This window comes from Canis aureus, chromosome 22, assembly GCF_053574225.1.
Source record: "Canis aureus isolate CA01 chromosome 22, VMU_Caureus_v.1.0, whole genome shotgun sequence".
Classification (NCBI taxonomy): domain Eukaryota; kingdom Metazoa; phylum Chordata; class Mammalia; order Carnivora; family Canidae; genus Canis; species Canis aureus.
In genome coordinates this window covers 7059876-7080885 of record NC_135632.1, presented here as the reverse complement: position 1 = coordinate 7080885, position 21010 = coordinate 7059876, and the positions used below count along the sequence as shown (strand labels likewise).

Sequence of the window (21010 nt, the reverse complement as noted above, 5' to 3'; positions counted from 1 at the left end):
GGTCAGTGTCCACCTTGACGGCAAGTCATGCCCACCTCCACGTGGTGGAGCCCAACGTCGCCAGGGCAGGCCCATCCTCCCTCCACCAGCCTCTCCTGAGAAATGGGGGGCGGGGGGAGCTGCCCTGAGACCTGTAATGTGCCCGCCCCTGGCCAGGCTGCTCACACTTGAAGGCTCGCAAAGTGACTTGGGAGCAGATGGGAACATGGGAGGGAGCAAAAGATGTTCGGCGGACCGCAAGGTGCGCGCAGGTGAGGTGCCCCCGGCCCCGCAGTCCATGCTGGGTGCACCTGCTTAGCGCTGGAGCCTCCTCCTGTGGCAGCGGGCGTGCCTTGCAGGTTCAGGGCAGGTGTCCCCAGAGGACCTGGGACAGGGACGGCTTTCACAGCTCCTTGCCCTTCTCCCCCCCCTTCCCCACCCATGTGATGAGCACTGATATCCTGGGAGCCAAGGGCAGCTGCCTGCACCCGACCAGGGAGATGTGTTTGCAGCCCCGGAGCCAGCAGGGGGCCCCGTGTCCCCGAGAGAACGTGCAACTGCTGGCTGCCACCTGGGGAGGGAGGCGGGTCCTGGCATCACGGGTGACATTCCCTGGCGCCTTGGATCCTCCTAGAGCCACAGAAGCTGTCCTGTCCAGATCCCTCTTCTAAAGGTTATGCACTGGGTGTCACCCTATGTGTTGGCAAATCGAACCTCAATAAAAATATTATATTTATAAAAAAAATAAATAGAGGTTATGCAGGCCACCATCCCCACACATTTCATCTGAGACCAGAGAGGAAGACGTCGTTAAGTGCCCTCTTCCGAGGGCCCAGATGGTGTCCTGTTTTATTTCTGTGTCTGTGGCACAATTTGCAAGGACCAGCCGCCCTGCCTCTACTTCCCATCCAGGGACCATTGTTAGTCTGCCTGTTAGGTTCTCATTAGATTTTCAGCCGCTGCTGCGAGTTTTCTCTTCTTCCAGAACAGAGAACAACCAGGGACTTGTTTCCTAAAGAAGAAAGCTTGGTGTTAGAAGTTTTTTTTTTTTTTTTTTTTTCAAAACTCTGAGCAGAGAAAGAGAGGTCACATGAGAATGTGGGGACCCGGCCTTCTGGGATCTCACGCCAGTTGCCCACGGTGGGGAAGGTCCTCGTGCCTTCCTGCCCACCCCCAGCTGCCAATGCTTCTGGGTTTAACTGTTGCGTGAAGACTTCCAGCACTGGGCTCCAGCGGCTCGAGCTAAAATAAACGTCCCCCTCGTTGCAAGCCTGACTTGTGATCTTCTAGAAATGGTGCAGGTCTGGGGCTGGGCCTGCGTGGCTCCGTCGGTTAGGCTCAGGTCGGGACCTCAGGGTCATGAGATTGAGCCCTACATGGGCTCAGCGGGGAGTCTGCTTGAGATTCTCTCTCTCCCTCTCCCTGTGACCCTGCCTGCCAAAATAAATAAAGAAATCTTTAAAAAAGAAAAAAGAAATTTTCCAGGTGTATTTCCTGAATGAGGACTTAGGGACAGGCATCTGGAAACTAACGGTGTGTTCTGATGGCAGCCTGTGGGCCACAGAGCACCAACAGGGCAAGGTACTTATTGGAGATACAAATAGTCATTTGTTTCTCGTAAATTGTCCCAAAAGGGAAAAGGTATTATTTTTTTTTTTTAAATGAGCGTTTTCAGGACCTCTTGCAGGGAGCCTAAGCCCCGGCGGCTGTGATGAGGGTCCTGGTGGCACATTCTGTTCATCATCTGCTTCTTACTGAGCGCTCTCCTGAGGGCAGCAGGTGGGGGAGAGAAGCAGGGGGGTCTGTTCCAGGTCCAGTTGTGGTCTCTGGTCAGCTGCAGATGAACTTCATGGATAATTCAGGAAAAAAAAGAAGAAAAGGGACTTGGGTCATGGTTTGTGAGAGCCAGACCGAACCCCAAGACGGAGTGATACCATCATAATCCCAGAATGTAATGTCATTTTCATAATTGGGAATTAGCACTTGAAGACACTAAAGTTAGGAACAACAGCCCCAACGAGTCATTTTGCATTAAGTTTACTGGGAAGAATCATTTCTCATGATTCCTCAGTGGTCCCAGCAATTATGTCTGTTGAAAGCACTGCATTTCCTTTTTTTTTTTTCTTTTTTTTCCTTCCTTTACGGGGGTTTGCCAGTTTTGACCAACAGGAATGGAAAATAAGACGGTGCTTTAAACACACTTAAAAAACAAAGTATGTTGGTACTTTTTCTCCATGCTCATTTAACGCATTGTCATTTTAGGAAAGTGATTCCCACTGTTTTCCTAGTATCCCTGCCAACAAATGTGCGGATATATCATAAATAGTATTTGTATTAAAATATATTTCTCATGACTTTGACTTCTCCCCGACGGAGGGGGCACTTTACACTTGCTGCGCAGATAGGGGAGCAATTTGTCCATTCTACTCAGCTGCCTTAAAACTCAGTTCCCAGGGGCGCCTGGGTGGTTCAGTGGGTTGCGCACTGGCTCGGGGTCCTGATCTCAGGGTGGTGAGACTGAGGCCCACACGGGGCTCCTGGCTCAGCAGGGGAGTCTGTTTGGCATTTTCTCTCCCTCTGCTCCTCCCCACTTGCCCCCTCCACCCTCACACGCAGGTGCTCACACTCTCTCTCAAAATGAATGAATGAATGAATGAATGAATAAATAAATAAATAAATAAATAAATATCTTAAATTTAAAAAAAAGAGGAAGAACCCAGTTCCTACCAGGTCAATCAACCTTCTAAGACCTTCCTCTGCTCTCCCTCCTTTCCAGCCTGTGCCCTATGTAAACATCATTCATAAGCATCGTCACAGAGGGTTTGGGTGCTTTAATTTGTGCATCTGAAAGGACGGACGAAATGCACCCTTTCCAAGGACCAAAGCAGGGCTGCTCCCTTACTTGGAGGATCACAGAGATATCTGCCTTTCAGTACATTAGATCTGCAGCCACATTAGTTGTCTCCGTGTCCTTCGATTTTGCAAAAGGAAACTGAAATCCAGCAAGTCGTATCAGGAGCCCGTTCAACAGGTGAACCAGAAAGCAGATGAAAACAACCCAGAACGAAGTGGTGTATTTTTCACTTTGCGTTTTGTAGGCGTAAGTCCCTTCTTTATAATTTGCTATTTTTTCTGAGAGGTGGTGGATTTTCACTTCGGAGGCAAACAGTATCATGACCAGACAGCCGCAGGAGCCTGCAACGGAAGAACAAACGCGTTGGCACCGATCTGTCCTGATTGCAAGGGGCAGGGGAGGGTCAGCGTGCAAACTCAACAACGCCTTGCCTAGCATCCTCATTTGCGTTCCTCTGTGAAAATACCCCGTTTCAAATTGGTGATCGTGGGGACTCCGTTGGTCAAGCATCTGCCTTCGGCTCAGGTCATGATCCCAGGGTCCTGGGATCGAGCCCTGTGTTGGGCTCCCTGCTCAGTGGGGAGTCTGCTTCTCTCTCTCCTCTGCTACCCCCCCTCTGGCAATAAAATAAAATAAAATAAAATAAAATAAAATAAAATAAAATAAAATAAAAATAAAATAATAAAATAAATAAATAAATAAAATAAAATAAAATAAAATAAAATAAAATAAAATAAAATAAAAATCTGTTTCTAAAAAAGTGGTAATCATGAGCCTGATTCTCCAACCGAGGGCGCTGGGCCAGGGTGGCGGTTCTCACAAAGACTGCAGATGCTCCTCTCTGCCTGACAAGAAGGCTGAATTGCTGGCCTCCTTAAGAGCACAGAGGTGGGATGAGGCCCCAAAGCAGCCACTGCCATGATGCAGCTTGAGGAGAAGAAATTTCTCTGCCCTTCACAGGCCATGCAAGAAAGCTGTCAGTCCCCAGCTCCCACCTGGCCACGGCTGGAGTCTCTGGGCAAAGGGAGTCATAGATGAGGTGTCGAGGCCGACAGTATCTGTCCTCTGCGTTTCTCACAATACAAGATTTTTCCCTGGACGTGTGGCCGCCTTGAATAAAGGCTACATTGTGTGGTTGGGGTGGGGGGTGTGAGATGTAGGCGCAGCAACGTTTCCTTGAAGTCTGCCCTTTCTCCCCCCATCCACCTCTTCCTCCGTCCTGTAGCTGAAATGTGGATGCAATGGCTGGAGCTCCAGCAGGCATTTTGGAGCAGGTGGCCTCAGAAATGGAAGCCAGGCACTACAGAAAAATAAGAAAGGAGTCTGGATTCCAGATACCTGGAGCTACCAGACCATCCCTGGACTTCAAATTCTAGGTTTTTGTGTGAAAGAGAAATAAACCTCTATTTTGTTTAATCCACTATTATTATTTCCCCCTCATTGACCGATCATCGGTAGCTTAATCGAATCTTAACTGGTGCAGCTGAGGTCTGGGGTGAGCTCTCTGCAGGACAGACAGACTGGCGCCTGGAAACCCTGATAGGCCCTCTCCCCTGAGGATGGGGAATGGAGACCCCTAGATGAGTGGATGGTACAGGGGGCAGAGGCAGGCAGGAAGATCAGGAGCACAGTGGGTAGCCAGGATACCAAGGACTCCCATGGCTAGAGTTGCATCCGAAGCCACCACATCTGGGTTCCAGTTAGTAGGAAGCTTGCTAAGATGGTCTTCTGATTTAGGTCAAACCAACTGGGCTTCAGACCCTAATTCTTCCACTGACTCTGTGAAATTAGACAGTTTTCATCTCCAAGTCTCAATTTTCTCATCTATAAAATGTGGATAATAAGGATGGTGCACGATTAGCATTTGTCAGTACAATTGACACATATAAATGCTTACTAATTGGTAGCTAGTCCTCTGAACTTTATGGATTCCTTTCAAATCTTGCAAGCCCTTTATCATAATCCCTTACCCCACCCCACCACACACCCAAACACCTTATATCAAATAGACCACCCAAAGACCGCATTACAGTGCTTTGTTCCTCCAAATACTCGCCCATTAAGTTTAGGACTCCTTTAGGAGGGGTAAGTGCTGTTTGCTCCTCAATTAAAGTTAATTCAAACACCCTGGGAACAGCATTCTAGTGGCTTAAGTTCCCATTCATTAATTCACTCATTCATTTATTTATCCCACTGGTTACATGCCCAGCACCGGGACAGTGGTGGAGATTTTTAAAGAAAATGCATGAGGTTTCTTGTGAGACTCCTAACTCTGGGAAACGAACTAGGGGTGGTGGAAGGGGAGGTGGGCAGGGGTGGGGGGTGACTGGGTGACCCTCTGAGGGGGGCACTTGACGGGATGAGCACTGGGTGTTATTCTATATGTTGGCAAATTGAACACCAATAAAAAATAAATTTATAAAAAAAATGCATATGGTTTCTGCGCCAGCAGAGAGTATAACCGGATGGGGTAAGACAATTGTAAGCCAATTGCAGTGAGTGTAACCACTAGGGAGGTACAGGTGGCTGTTACCGAGAGGGTGGGCAGCAGCATGGAAGGGTCTTTGGAAGTAGCGGTAGGAAGTCAGCTGAGCAAAGGGAGGCTGGACCATGTGGGGGGGGTGGGCTGGACATGAGCTGGAATGCAGATGATGGGCCCCCCCCCCATTCTTTTCCCAAAATCCAGGTTTAGATTGGGATCAAGGGAGAAAATGGACCGTGTGAGGGTGAGGGGTGAGGGGTGGGGTGAGCAGGGCAGGAGAAATCACACTGCTTCCATTTTAGAACGTCACGTAGGACTGGCCCATCAGCTTGATCATCATCATAATATAGCCCCAAATAACCAAATGATCTAGTTTTCTTGAAACTTCACTTTTTACCTGTCTCAGAGCCATAGTTGAGAATATTCCTTTGTAAAATTTGTCAGCCTATTTTTGTATTCTGAACTTAAAGCCAGAGCTCTCCGCTGGCAAAACCGTATTATTCCTTTCTTGTTAGATCCAACAAAAAGGCTGCAATGCTGTTTTCTCTTTATCTTTTATTTGAAAATTGTGGAGAAAATGCCATTGCTTTTACCAAAAGAGCCTTCTTTGTCTGAGGAGATGGTGGATTTCAGACAGGAGCGAAACACTGCGTTTCCTCCGTGCTTGAAAGGAAAATTCAAGCTTGGTTTCCTTTTCAAGTTGTTAAATATTTTAAAGGCACTACTTTGTTAAGGAGACAGCGTCATAGTGAGACTGTATTTCAAATTCTTAAAGTAAAGGTTGCTTGGGGTATGTTGAGACTCACAGCCTTTTACCCGTAGCTAATCACCCAAGCGTGTGGGCTCCCAAAACAGTGTGCACGGTCCAGTAGTTGAGAGGACGGTCTGGGGATTGTGCTCTGGCTTCTGGAGATGACCACGAGGTCACCCTTGCCATTGCAGAGACGGAGCATAGCAACTGAGCTTGAGTCTCTGCCACCCTCGTGACTACGAAGAGATGAGAAGGGAAACAACTCATGGTGACATTAGGACGTCTTTGCTTCCCTCTGGCCACGGCTCTAAAGGAGATGTGGGACCAAGGGTGACTATGAGTTATGGCCCAAAAGATACACACGGAGTGTACCTTCTCCTTGTGGCCTGGCTACGAGGCACATGGAGAGAGGTATGTAAGGGATGGGGGTGACGGCGGAAGTAGGGCTCAGCAATTTTCCAATATGTTCTTTAGTCCCCAGCAAGGGGGCTCCTGCTATGGCTCCCCCATTTGGAGGGTGCCGCTCTCTCTTTTCTAGAGAGACCCCTTCCCACAGGAGAGGAACCCTTCAAGTCAATGGGATGAGCCCATCTTTGGTCCCTGACCCACCTTCTAGACCATACTCTTGGGGCCTGGGAATTCCTTCCCCAAACAGCTCTGAGCACATTTGCAGAACTGCATGAGCATCTTCTTCCTTGGGTCAGTCCTCCCAAGGGCAGACTTTCCAGCTGGTGGTGCACAGCGCTGAGGCCTGAGGATGGCCAAGGAGGAGCTATCTCGAGGGCATGGGCACGATCAGAGCTTGGATGTGCATGGGGAGTGTCCACACAGGGATACTCGAGGCCCATTACCGTGTGAGTGGAACCGGGCAGGGGGAGGGAAGTGGACAGACACAGACCAGCTGTCCTCCATCACCCCAGTCAAGTCCAGAATTCTAAACCTGAATCTGACCTTCCAGGTCCTTCTGGAGAGACGTTCGTCAAGGCAGAAGGATAAAACACATCTCGTTGGCTAGTTTATTAGCTTGTAACTTTTAAATGTTTAGACATGGGGTATGTGGGCTTTCACTAATACTCTTGCTCAAGGCCTCACAAATGTGAGGATCGGGCCCGCATGCTTCCTTCTTCCTTCTTCAAACTTGGCTGGGGCCGTTTGGACAGATGCCTCACATGGTTGTCTGACCAACCCCACTCCTGCTCACAAGAAAGGGTAGAGCACACTAGGTGTAGGAAAGCCTGCCAAGACTTGCCCCAGCTAGAATTTGGAACGTAACCAGGCCCAGGACCCAGGCTTTGCTGCCTTGCATCTTACTCAAAGACCGGCCATTTTCCTTTATGTGTTTGATTGCCCTGCCATCTGGCTGGTACTGTAATATTTTTTTACCCCTTTAATGACTGATTACTGAGTTAATCCCTGGCTGAAAAGGATAGCTGAGTTATAGGGCTGTCACACAATGAATTACCAGTCAATTAACAAACATTCGTAATGTGCTAGACACTGCACACTCATGACTGTCCCCTGGCAGCTGTCTGGGACGGCCTCTCTCCTCCAGCCCTTACAGTAGAGGGAACAAAGGTCACAGCCAACAAGAAAGCTGCCTCTTCATCCCTCGCTGACCCTGAGGGTGACCACAGCTTTATGGGTGGGAAACATCCTGCCAGGATCCATGGGAGTCCAGGGTACCATGGGTTTCAGTGAAGATGCATCCTTGCAGGTGGAAAAAAAAAAAAAAAAAAAAAAAAAGCTCTGATGCATTCTCTTATTATCACTAAGATTGTATTTTGGGAAATAATAAATTAGAATTTCAATTCCATTTGAAGTAATGGCCAACATTTCCAGAAAGCTAGCACGTCATCCTTAAACTCTCTCATAGATGACAAATATTAGAGGCATTCCATTTCCTCTACAGAATGATAAATTGATAATTTCCTTCTTTAAGGAGTCTTGAAAGATGATAAATGGGGGTGGGAAAGCCGCAGCTTTGCAGGTGTAGGTACTAATTTTCTATGAAATCATGCAATCTCAGTAGAGAGCCAGCCAGCAAAGGTGAGGTCTCCAGCAATAATTTCTTCTGCAAATGATAGCAGTTCTGACTCCACCATGCTGGGGAGACCAAGCATGAGCTGCCATCTAGAAGAGGGGCAGAGGGACGAGTAGAGCAAGTTAATACCTAAAAGTAGATTTTGGGGGTGTGATGGGAGCAATTTAGTCACGCATTTCCAAGGAGCAGGTGTGGATGAAGGAACACCACCAGTGTGGTTCAGCTTTTTCTCTTTGTCTTCTGTACTGGAGAGCGGAAGAGCCTACGTCTGGCTTGAGTCTTACAAATAGTGAGAGCGCGGATTTGCGCAAAGAAGAGATGATCTAAAAACACAATCTTCCTCTAATTTGAATCGACTTTCAGAAAAGGAAAATATCCTTTGCTGCCAGGAAATACACAGAGCTGCTTCGGCTTCACTCACTCATTCAACAAATATTTGTTGGGTGCCTGCTGCACTGTTGCGGGCACTGGGATCCAGTCCCGGGTGTGCGGCCAGAAAGCCCTACCCCAGGGAGCTGACGGTGGAAATGTGGCCATAAATGACAAGATAAGCAGGAACATTCCAGCGCTTAGCAGAGTGTGACATGCACTAAAGGAGAATAAAATAAAGCAGGGAAGGGGGTGGCCAGGGGAAGCGTCAGGGAGAAAATGACATTTTAGTGCCTCTTAAAGGAAGTCGGGGAATGAGAAAGTAGATTATCTGAGGGGAACAGCATTTGGGGGGTGAGGGAACAGTCTGTGCAGAGGCCCCAGGTGGTCTGGGCCGAGAGAGGCAGAGAGCCAGGAGAGAAGAGTAAGAGGGTGAGCTGTGTGGTCAGGGGTGAGGGATGGGGGCTCTGGGGTGGAGGGCACAGCAGGGTGCTGGTGGGTGGGCGGATGGTGCTTTGGAGGTCATAGCAAGGACTTGGGCTTTGACTCCAGATCAAACAGAAAGGAGGACACACGTGCATGTTTTGAAGAGGATGAGAATCCGTTAGAAAAAAAAAAAAGGTTGGGAATCTATTTGCAATTGTGATAGAACAAGATTGAGCATCTGCTTGCACAGGGTCATGGCTGGGTACGGGGCCCAGTGAGTTAGACAGTCCTTTTCTGGGGGCACCTGGGTGGCTCAGCGGTTGAGTGTCTGCCTTTGGCTCAGGTCATGATCCTGGGGTCCTGGGATCAAGTCCTGCCTCGGGCTCCCCGCAGGGAGCCTGCTTCTCCCTCTGCCTGTGTCCCTGCCTCTCTCTGTGTGTCTCTTATTAATAAATAAATAAAATATTTTTAAAAAATAAACAAAAAACACCCAGTCCTTTTCTGGCACCCTCAAGGTGAGTAACCTGGAGTACAGTTCTCTGGCCAATCTGCGGGCCACCTGCGCATCAAAGCAGAAGCCCTGGTCCCTGGCCAAGCCATTGTGGGCCGGCTCATCTTACTTCTTGCCTTCTGCGGCCTCCTAAGATCTGGGCTGAGAAACTAGCAGAATATTTTCACTGCCCATCCTTCCTCAGGTGTGGTGGCGTTGATGCCTGGACATCACTGCATCTGCTTCTTGGACTTTAGGTAACAGTTTCTTTGTAAGGATGGAAGTGGAAATAAGGCCCAGAGAGTGTGTGACCACCAGTTGCCGAATCATATGCCCTGGACATATGACAGAGGCCGGGATGGTAGGAGTGCTAAACCTGATGTGTAACGTAAGCCGTGTTCGATTTTTGTGCCCCTCTTTATTTTCCTGTCCATGTGTTTCACTGGGACTGTGCTGATTTATCTTCCACACCATAGTTGTAATTAGCGTAATGAATTAGACCCATCCTAGGAACAACCCCCTTTTATTTATTTATTTTTTAAAGATTTATTTATTTGAAAGGGAGAGGGGAGGGGGGTGGGGGGAGGAGTAGAGGGAGAGGGAGAAAGAATCTTAAGCAGACCTCACGCTGAGCTCGGAGCCCGATGCAGGGCTCGATCTCACGACCCTGAGATCACAACCTGAGCCCAAATCAAGAGTCAGATGCTTAACTGACTGAGCCACCCAGGAGCCCGGGGAACATCCCCCACCTTTTAGAGGAAGACAGTCATTGCATCCGTTTGCCTTGCTTGGTATAACCCATAACATGATGCTACGTGGAAGAGAAGACACAATAAATACAATTTGCAGTAAGTTCACATTTTGGAGGTTCTCATCACCTCTAAAAGGCCCGAGTCAATAGCTTTCATATTGTGTTCAGTCTCCACTGAACTCTCTAGGATGTTCTGTGATTGATCCATGGCAACTCTTCCACCCAGCCCGCTCTCTTTTCTTGCAGACCTGGGACTCCACCATCAACTGGGAAACTTCTAGAATGGAATATAGGAAGATGGACCCTCATGGATCAGCGCCCCAGTGTGAGACTATGGATCCAGTTACTCCTGGGCTCAGCTGCCTCTTCTCTCCGTCCCTCTCTTTCTCTACCTCCTTAAGTTGTGTACATCTCTCTCTCCCCCGCTGCATTACACACCTTGAGGGAAGTGTATCCCACCCTGTTTGCCCCATTCTGCCTTCCCCTCCCATTTTCTCTTCCATTTATGTTTTCACAAAGCTCACTGTTCAGCAATCCTCTTGAAACATCCCTGTCTTAGAGCCTCAGGAACGACATGGCCTCCTGGTTTTCCTCTCTCTTCTCTGGACACACCTAGTCGGTGTCCTTGGCTGGCCACTCCTCAACCCCCAAAATGAACTGACAGTGTTCTTCAGAGATTGGTCCCAGGCCAATTTTTCTCTATCCACATTCTCTCTCTAGATGATGTCATCCATTTCTATTGCTTTAAATAATATCTATATCCTGACAACTCCTAAATTTATGTCTTTTGTCTAGACCTCTTCTCTGAGCTCCAGACTCATATATCCCACTGGCTACTTGCCATCTCTACTCGGGTACCTCCTAGGGCCTTAAACTTGACGTACCACAAATAGAACATTGATTTCGAATGCTAAGCTCTTCCTTCAACTTCTTTCTCCTTGACCGAATCTCTAAGTCTGTTCCTCCCCTTGTCTTATTCATCTTGGTTAATGCCACCCCTGTCTACTTGCTTAAGCCTGCCTGCATAAGGTTTTGGATTTACTCTCAAAATGTTTTTAGAGTCCATCCATCTCTCTCCATGTCCAAGGCAATAGCCTAGTCTCTCACCAGAGAGGTAAATCAACCCTCTGACATCTTCTTAAAATCTTTCACCAGCTTCTCAATGCAATTAGAGTCAATTCTAAAAGAATTACCATGGTTTTTGAAGCCTGACATTAATAGGCATCAACAAGTCTTCCTAATGATTTTTTTTCCCCATTTCTCCCTCACTACCCACCCCAAGGTACAAGGGCCTTCTTCCAGTTCCTATGGCGAGCTGATATATTCCCTTAGGGTGTTTATGTGTCTTTCTCTTCTTCTTGGGAAAGTCTCTGGGAGTCCTCAGCTCCTTTGTATCCTTAGAACTACTTGCTGACCACTGTACTACTTGCTACCCATCCTCCCTTTTCCTTCATTTTCTAGTCTAGCAGCACATTTATCACCCTTATTGGAGTGATTGTCATCTTTAATTACTTAAGTTTGCTTTTGTTTGACTCTCCCACTAAACTGTGGATTCCATGAAGGCAGGACTGTGAGCCGGATGGGTTGTGGTGTCTATCACCAGTGCCTATTCTAATGGTTGACACATAGTGGGCTCTCGGTCAGGGTTTGTTGAATCAGGGAAACATATGCACCTCCATCAGTGGTTCTCAACATGGGTCACACAGTAGAATTACTGAGAGAGCTTAAAAACACACCACTCAGGGGATCCCTGGGTGGCGCAGCAGTTTAGCGCCTGTCTTTGGCCCAGGGCACGATACTGGAGACCCGGGATCGAATCCCACGTCGGGCTCCCGGTGCATGGAGCCTGCTTCTCCCTCTGCCTGTGTCTCTGCCTCTCTCTCTCTCTGTGACTATCATAAATAAATAAAAATTAAAAAAAAAAGAAACATCATTTAAAAAAAAAAAACACACCACTCAGACTCCACCCCCAGAGACTCCAATTTAATTAGTGTAGCATGGGGCCCGGGGGTGAGCATTTTAAAAAAGTTCTTCAAGTGATTCTAGTGTAGAGTCCAGAAAGAGAATCACAGCCCAAAATGAACTAAGAGGGACCATTAAGGTATTGCTAACATCCTAACTCGGGGAAAGATTTCTCAAATCTAGTTTACAATCGACAAGATGAGAAAGAGCCAATGAACTGAGTTGCACGTGTCTCACGGACACTGCTCGTGGACAGAAATGCTGCACGAAGAAGGCTGAGGACTATGATGAACCAAACTGGAAGCCCTGAGAAGTGGAAGCAACATCTGGTCCAGGACAGCAACAAGGTTATCCGGTCATTGCATGAGCCAGCTGCAGTGCCTTAAACCTTTGGTGGCCTAATTCGAAGGTCTGTTCCCTTTCCTTCTGTGTCTCCAGGGTCTGGCGTGCACATTGCAACACATAAGGGGATGCTCAGAGCACTGCTACTCTGGGAGTACGAAAGGAAGACCGCTTCTCTTTTCTTCTCCCTATCTTCATGCCTCAGGATGCCAAGCCTTGGGTCCTCATCCAGCAAGGGAGCAGATAGGCAACCTGAATGATCTCAGCACAAGGAAAGGGGTAATCTTGAAGAGCCCAGGGGTGAGTGAGAGGAGAGAAAGGAGGTCCAAGGAGAAAGGAGTTTTGTGCTGACTATGAAGAAGGCCACCTTAGTAGAGAAACAGCAGAGGACACTCAGTGGAAGAGAGCTGCCCCTCCCCACAACCGCCCCCTGCGCCCCGTGGGCCAGGAAGGGGGTCTCCAGTAGAATGACTCACACCGGAACAAAAGGGCTCCCTAATACAAGCTCTCCCTCTTTGTGTGTGGATCTGTTGGCTCAGAGTTACAGGGTTTGTGATAAGGCTATACGTCTCCCTCCCTCCACATTGAGGGTGTAGAGCTGAGGTCTCTGTGAGTATTACAACGTCAGATAACCATTTCCAAGCCTCCAGAGCCTTCTGGTGACTGTACGTAGATTGAAGCAGAAGAAGGTGGTCTGTGATTCAAGAGTGATCTGTTATCTCCAAAGGTCACAAACCATCAGTCCCTTTGACCCCTACACATGTTTTGTAGGCATGCACAGTTTTTTAAAAAGTTATTGAGACTTTTGTTTTGTTTTTTTTAAATAAGAATCTAGAGCTTAAAAAGCAGATCATGTGCAAATACTACGCCTTCTTCTTCTGCAAGACAGACCGGGAGCCGGCTCCTTCTTTTCCTTCCTCCCCTTCTCCTCCTGCCCTCATCCACAAACCTTTATTGAGGACCTGCTTTTGCAACAAGTTCAAAGATAAATAAGATATAACGTAAGCGCGTTCCCGCATACGTTTCTGCGCTCAGGTTTTCTTTGCATTCGACTTGGCCAAGGGCCGAGATAAGATCTGGGACTTGGATTAAATTCTGCATTCTCTGAGTCATCTTGCTTTTCAAATACCGTTAGTTCAGTCGTCCGTTAGAACTGTCAAATAATTTGTCTTCCAAATGGGCTGCTCTTCTGAATTTCATTCAGAAGCTGGAGTGTGAGATGGCTGTGCCAGTTAATAAGCTGTTGTATCTCAGCTTCAAACCCACTTTTTTTTTTTTTCCCTCTGCTTTGTGATGCTGGGTCAAGACTACCCGGGCTCCAATTCTGCATTGTCAGCGGCTTCCCTTTATGCTCTGTCAAAGCACAGCGCCGGAGAGGGGAAGAGGAGTGGGATCCAGGCCTGGGCGGCTTCCCCAGCCCTTTCTGCCCCTCCCCGGAGCTGTGACAGTGTCATCTCCTCCAAGGTCTGAGACCCGGGGCCCCCGGCCTCTCTCAAGCATCTAGGTTCTGCTCACTCCAAGCTCTTCCCTCGGTTCTTGAAGCCCTGGGACCGGCAGCTGCCTTCCTGAGATCCCCGTCTCTGAGCTACCTTAGGGTCTCGCTTTCGTGTTGCCCGTCCTCTAACACCTGTTGAATCGGTTCCTGACAACCCTGGCCCTCAAAGCTCAGCTTGCGTCTCGGAATCACCTGAAGGGCTCATTGGACACATTGCGGGCACCCCCCTCCTTCCGTCTCCCCACTGCCAACTCTGAGTTTCTGATGCATAGCAGGTCTGGGGGGAAGGGGGGAATGGGGCTGAGAGTTTGCTTTTTCTACCAAGTTCCCAGGTGAGGCAAAGGCTGCTAGTCTGGGGACCCTATTTAAGCCACTGCTGAACATTAGATTGCCTCCGTCAAAATAGTGTGTAGTCTGTTTTCTGGCTGGCCTCTGATGGATTTAATGGTCTTCACTAAAACAGATGCCATCCAGACCTACCAGTTTGGTAGGAGGTGGAGGGGGAGCGGGAGGTGATGTCAATATCCACTTCTCACCCAGACCCACCATGACATTGACTCACTGTCTCGCTCTGTCTGTCCATGCCTTGTACCTGTGCCCTTGCTCCTCTGCCCTCACCTTGAAACCCTCAGCCTTCCTGTAGAGACTTCATCCCACCCCTCTCCGGCTCATGTCCTCCTACCTCGGTGGGCTTGCTCTGCTAATCCCATCCATCTGAATTCTGATTTCTCTCAACAGTGCTAAGTGCCCAAGCTAACACCTTCTTCTCGGTTTGCTTTTTCAAGTCCGCAAACATGTATTGAATTGTTTGCTGTTTCCAGAGCCTCATGCTAGAGGCCCTCGCTGGAGGTACCAGGCTGAGCAAGACTCATACTCTGCCCTCCTAGGGTCACCGTTTCTGTACAATTTAAAACTGTGTTATCTGCTTGTGAAAGACATGGGGAAAATATTAGCAGAACCCCCACTCGGGAGAGGACTGCTTTAGTGAAGTGAATTATTTGATTAGCAGGATGTGGATGAGGCAAGACTCCCAGAAGTGTGCTCAAGTACTAGTGGATAAAGGCCGTATCATGCTGCGAGGTGAGGGACCCCCTGTTAACCCAAGGCCTGTTTCATAGAGAGGGAGCTCTCCAGGTTGGTGGCTGGAGTTGATTTGTGCTGCGGGAGGGGACTGGTGTCCAGACACAGAGGGGCCTGGGGTCTGGTGGCAACTAAAGGGCAACGTCGGAGGAGAAGGAAACAGTCTAATAGGGATCTTGAATCTACCGTTTGCTGGCGTGGGTTGTAATCTCTCCATGTCTCCCCTGGGATCATTAAGAGAACCATGGATGCCTCCTGGGAATGTGAGAAAAACACGAAGTCTTTGCAAGTTCGAGGTGGGGTGAAACCAGAGCCCTCCCATAGAAGAATGGCTACATGCAAGTTATGTGTACAGTTTTGATTTTTCTCATGTTTCTCTTCTCCAAGTAAATAGACCTTAAGCACCTTGTGGCACCATCTGGAGTTTATATTCTTTTCCATCAGTAACAGTTTTTGAGTAGGATATGTTTATTGAAGAGCTGATTTTGAGTTTAGAGTTCATTTTTTCTCAGCTACGCCTATCATTAGCCTACCGGTAGGCCTGAATGTGACAACTCATGTGGGCAGAACACTGGCCCTTTACTTTTTTTTCGATGATTTTCATTTATTTTCCTGATGATGAATAAATAAATGCACATTATTGAACATTTGAAAACATTAAATAGTATAAGAAAAAGTGAAAATCACCCATAATTTCACTGCTCAGCGGTAACTACTGTGAACAGTGTGTATCTATATGGAGGTTAAAAGGAATATATGTACAATATAAATATTTATAGTCGAATTTGGCTCATAAAAATCTTAGGATTATAAATCTTACATTTAGCAAATCTTATACGCTGTTTATTCACTTAACCTTTTGATGCAAGCATGCATCCTTTTGATTACATCTTCAAAGATATAATTTAATGCCAGCGTCATTTATTCATATAGACTATCACAATGTACAACTAGAATTCCCTATTGTTGGATAATTACATTTTTCTCTACTTTCACGATCATATATAATGCTACAGTGGACATCCAGGTATATGTACTGTAATTTTCCATGTAGGTAGCCCTGTCTTTTGACACCTTGGAAAGCACATGTCTTTGTGTCAACGTAGAAGTTCTTTGAAATAGAAGTTGAATTGTGTCCTTACCTGAAATGAAGCTCAAAAGATACAACCCTAGTGGACCATGCAGGGTTTCAAAGGGCTTGCCAAAAGCATTGTACATGAAGAAGGCTGTTCCCACCATGGTTAAAACAACCAGGATCGTAGAAAAGAGGATGACGTTGACATGGATGCTCACGGGGATCACTTTGAGCAAATCTGGGAAAACTAAAGATAAAACAAAGATTAGAAGAAATTTCATTAGTGGTAGTCTGCAAATGTAATTTCAAAAATTAAATCCTTCTTTTCAACTTCAAAAATCACTACAAGCCTTCAGATGAATACATTGTCACTTACTAATTTACAAGGGATTTAGAAAAAGGTTTAAACACAGGATTATTTTATAGAACTCACCAGTAAAGACCAACAAAGTGGAGATTGGAGGGAATTTTTTCTGCCCTTGGTTACATATAATTACTTAAATAAACAACTGCTGGCTTTGTAGCCAAAACCTGTACATGTTGATGACCAAACTTCTACTGTCCTTTCTCAGTTGTCTTTTTTTTTTTTTTTTTCTTTTTTTTTAAAATCTGTCTTGAAATGAGATTTTCAGTTTGGGGCTATCCAGGGGAGTTCAAACATCAAGAAGTATTTCTATTTCCTTTGCTACCAAAAAAGAAAAAAAAAATGTTTCTAGTCCACACCAAGATTTAAAAATGGGATATTTTTCAGTCAACTTCAATATTCTGATGTCACACAAGCTGTGGGAAAGTAATTTCTGGTGATACAAGAAATATTTTCCATTTAGAAAACGTGCCAAATCTATTTCTAGATTTTGTGTTCAGGGCAAGTTTTTCTTGTTTGCAGAAGAAATGAAATATTTTATAAATGTAGGGTTTCTCTTATCCGGTGAGGCATCGGTATGCATAGCATCAGCAAACCTGGCAAGACCAGTCTGGGGACGTTTTGCTCAGTCCATTTTAGTTTCCCAAACATTGATCAAGTGCATCTTAACTTATTTACTGAGCACCTAGTATGTGCCAGGCACTGTTCTGGGCCCTGGAAATAGAGCCATAAAACAAGATTAGACAAGGTCCATTAGACAAGGTCTGTGTTGTCTCGTGGAGATTAGAACCTAATGGGAATAAACAGACAGCAAGTAAACCAATAAATTCCATAGTTTATCTCCAAAGATGGCCACCGTCAATTCCTTCCCTCCTTCTACGTACGTCACTTCCCTTTAGAGGAACTTATTTTCCCCAATTCTCTTGAACCTGGGTTGGCCCAGATACTTTCACAGAATGCTGCTGTTAATGAAGAAACTAAACAGGGTAATGGAATTTTGAGTGATTGAGTGAATGGATGTGGGTGGTCAGCAGAGTTACACCTGAGCTGGAACCTAAATGCCAGGAAGGGAGCGGTTGTATAAAGATCTGGGGGAGAGCATTCCAGGGTTAGGAGCGTAAGGTGGGGCGACAGCAAGTTGGTGAGTCTAGTGAGCGAGAGGAGGTGACGTGTGATTGCAAGTCAGAGATCAGACTCTTGCGTCCACTGGGTCCTGGTCTCCTGACCACGGTAAGGAGTTGGCTTTTAATTCTAAATTCACTGGGAAGCCAGTGGAAAGTTTTAAGTAAGAGAGGGACCCAATCTCCTTAATGATGTGAAAAGATGGCTCTGGTTGCTGATTAGCAGGTAGAAGGGGGTAGGGAGAGGAAGGAGGGCAGGTGTGAAAGCAGGGAGACCTGGGTGTGGGGGGAAGAGCATTCCCAGTGGCAAGAGACAGGGGCCTGGCCTAATGTGCAGCAGTAGAGGTGGTGAGTGGATATCAGATTTGGAATGTATCTTGGAGATAGAAGATAGGACTTGTTGAAAGAAGGGAATCAAGGATAAGCAACTGAATAAACGGTGATGCTATTAACTGACACAGAGAAGTAGAAGGTGTGGATTTGAACATGGGAGTGGGAAGTGAGGCAGGTGTTCTGTTTTATATATTTAAAGTTTGAGTTGCAGCTAAGATATGTGAGTAGAGGTGCCAAATAGGATTTATGTGTCCAGAGGTCTAGGGAGAAGGTGGAAGTATTTAGGGAGGTGGAAATAGGGTGAGGCGAGCAAGGTGCCTGGGGCATGCAATTGAAAGGGACCATCACTCCCTGGGTTTAACCTCCTCTTGCATGAGCCCTGAGAGTGAATATCTCTTTAGATTTTATGACATAGGGCTTCCTTGGCCTCCTCCCTATATGGAAAGCCAGAGAAATGGATACCACCTGTGGAGAAACTGTAACTAGAGGAGAGAAGGGCCCTATGGCTCGCCTACATTTACCCGCCAGGGACAGAAGAGAAACCAACCAAGGAGCCTGAGAAACAGAGATTTTTGAGTTAGGAACAAATCCACAGATGGAAGAGCAAAGAAGCCAACGGAAGAAAACGTTCCAAACACGATGACGTGAATCTATGAGAACAGGTATGGAATTATCATCAAAATATGTTCAGGGGAAAAAATAGAAATGCGTACCGTTCTACCATTTGGGAAAAAGCCAAAGGGAAATGTATATAATAACAAATAATTAATTTAAGTAATTCCCTGATTTAATTCTCTCAACGACCTACCTACCTCAGGGAAAACCAGGGCTCAGGGGTGAGGTAACACACCCAAGATTGACTTGCTTAGTAAGTAGCAGAGATTTGAACTCCTGTCTGTACTCTTAACCCCCGTGCTACAGCAGCTCCAGGGACAGGCATGCTTATCCAGGCAGACACCATTTCTAGAAGGCTACACACAAAACTTATAACATTGCTCCTGCAGAAGGAGACTGCGGGATACGTCATTATGTAGCTTTTGTATTTTTTTTCTACCACCTTGGAAGCATTCTCTATCCCATGAAAACACAAATACCTAAAATGAATGAATGAATGAGTGAATGAATGATTGAAAACTTCTGTGACTTTTCTAGCTTAGAGGCGGCTTCAGAGACTTATTGCTAAAAAAAAAAAATTTGAACAAATGCTTTCTACAAGTCATTTTTGGAGAAAACCAGAGAAAATTGAACATGGACTGAATAGTAGATGATATTACATAAGTATTATTGATTTCGTTGGTTACGTTCATGGTATTGTGGTTGGAATTTTTTTTTTTAATTATTTCTTTTTCGTGCTTGTGCTTTTAAAAGTCCTGATCAATTTTGAATGATGTAGATGGGTAGGTTGATGGGTGAAATAAGGAAATTCCTCAGCTATTTGGAGGAATGGCAGAGTGGCAATATAGATCTTAGAGTTTGCAGGTGCTGAGCCTCTGTTCCCCCGCCTAGAACACAGGACGGGGTGTTCTGTGTTCTGGGGGCACAGAGTGAGGTAGCTGGTCTTGTTCTGCGGTGCCCTGCCCTCCTGAGCTTCCAGCTGCTGAGACCATACCATCGACCCAACCTGCTATTCTTGGCTCGAGATCAGCTATTGATTTTGGTTCTTACCAGCAGTTATCAAAAAACCCGCCTCCATCTATCTCCCCACCTACTAAAAGCCGTGGCAACCTCCGTGTCTCTGATAGGGTGGCTACCTGGGGGAAGCCTGTCCCAAAACGCAGGCTTGTTAACCAAAACGAAGCAAAGGCAGAAAGAAAAGTTGCACCGATTTGCCTCCTAGATAGAAAAGCCAGGCGGTAAAATAATAGTCACATGGAGTGTTCCCATTCTTAAGAAGTCTCTTCCAATTTCCACTCTGGTGAGAGAGTACCCAGCGGGGCACTAATCCCTGCGAGTTATACAGTTAACTTACATTTTCTCAGGTTTTTGGGGTGGTTTGTTTATTTTGTTTTAAAGATATTTATTTATTTATTTATTTATTTATTTATTTATTTATTTATTTATTTAACAAAGAGAGCGCAAGCAGGGGAGCAGCTGAGGGAGAGGGAGAAGCAGACTCCCCACTGAGCAGGGCACCCCATGTGGGGCTCAATCCTGGGATCATGACCCGAGCCTCCCAAGCGCCCTCAGGTTTCTATTTCTGATGAAAATCCCCTGAGTCTATACTGACCCCCCAGAACCCTGGTAATAACCCTCCATTTGCCGACCAACGCTCAGGTGACTTTGCTTGGCGGAAGCTGAGAGCAGACCATTGAAACAAACCTGGGCAGGTGTCACTTGAACCCTATGGGCTATGGTGTATCTGGATTGGTTTGGTCTTGTTCTTTTGGGTTTGGGAGGCTATAATGCAGAGAAAGGATTTGAACATTTTGAGCTGGGGAGGGGCTGTCATTAAATCCGGCAAGTCACTTCTGGCCTCCAGAAATTACTTAATTAGCTGTTGACAAGTGAAAGGGAGTTATTTATTGAAGCAGGCAGCCCATGCCACAGTAGTAGGACAGGACTGGCCTGAGCATTCAGAACCAGTCCTCGGCCTTCATTCTCCTATCACGGATTTCCTCCGCTCTCTGCAGGAGGCAGAGGGCCTCCCTCTCCCGGTCTTCAGACACCCCCAGAGCCCTTCTTTTCTGTCCTTTCATCGCCCAACTTCCTCAAAGAACAATGCATGAGTAATGATGATAGGACTCAAGCAGCCAACAATGATACAGCACTTGCTCTGTTCCGGGTCTTTACCTGTATTGCATAGAGACTCAAATCTTTTCATTCTTACAAGATACAGTGAAACCTAAATGACAGACTTAAATCTTCTAATTCTTACGATAGTATAGATTTAAAAAAAAAAAAAAACAAAAAACGACACAAAAAACCAACAACAAGCCTGAAGCATCGAGAAGTTAAATTGCCCAGGCACACATGGCGTTGCTTTCTCTGCTTTTGACTCCAACCCCGCCCCCCATTTTTAAGATTCGAGTAAAATTAACACAGTAAAAAAATTCTCCCTTTTTAGTGTCTATTTCTAAAAAAATTCTCCCTTTTTA

At 46.5% G+C, this 21010-nt stretch overlaps 1 protein-coding gene across 2 annotated transcripts in view; it reads right to left on the bottom strand.

The window, feature by feature from the left end:
• Positions 1 to 801: 801 nt before the first annotated feature.
• CLRN1 (clarin 1) overlaps positions 802 to 21010 on the bottom strand; it is a 38561-nt gene continuing 18352 nt past the window's right edge. Inside the window, exons 2-4 of one of the 2 annotated variants that reach the window (XM_077864702.1) lie at positions 16165 to 16344; positions 2882 to 3174; positions 802 to 1824 (exon numbers count right to left, since the gene is read on the bottom strand). In XM_077864702.1, the coding sequence (XP_077720828.1) occupies positions 2909 to 3174; positions 16165 to 16344 (446 nt within the window). In that variant the 3' untranslated portion in view covers positions 802 to 1824; positions 2882 to 2908. Of the gene's footprint in view, positions 1825 to 2795; positions 3175 to 16164; positions 16345 to 21010 lie in introns of those variants that run through there. The other variant, XM_077864703.1, reaches the window with a different exon arrangement.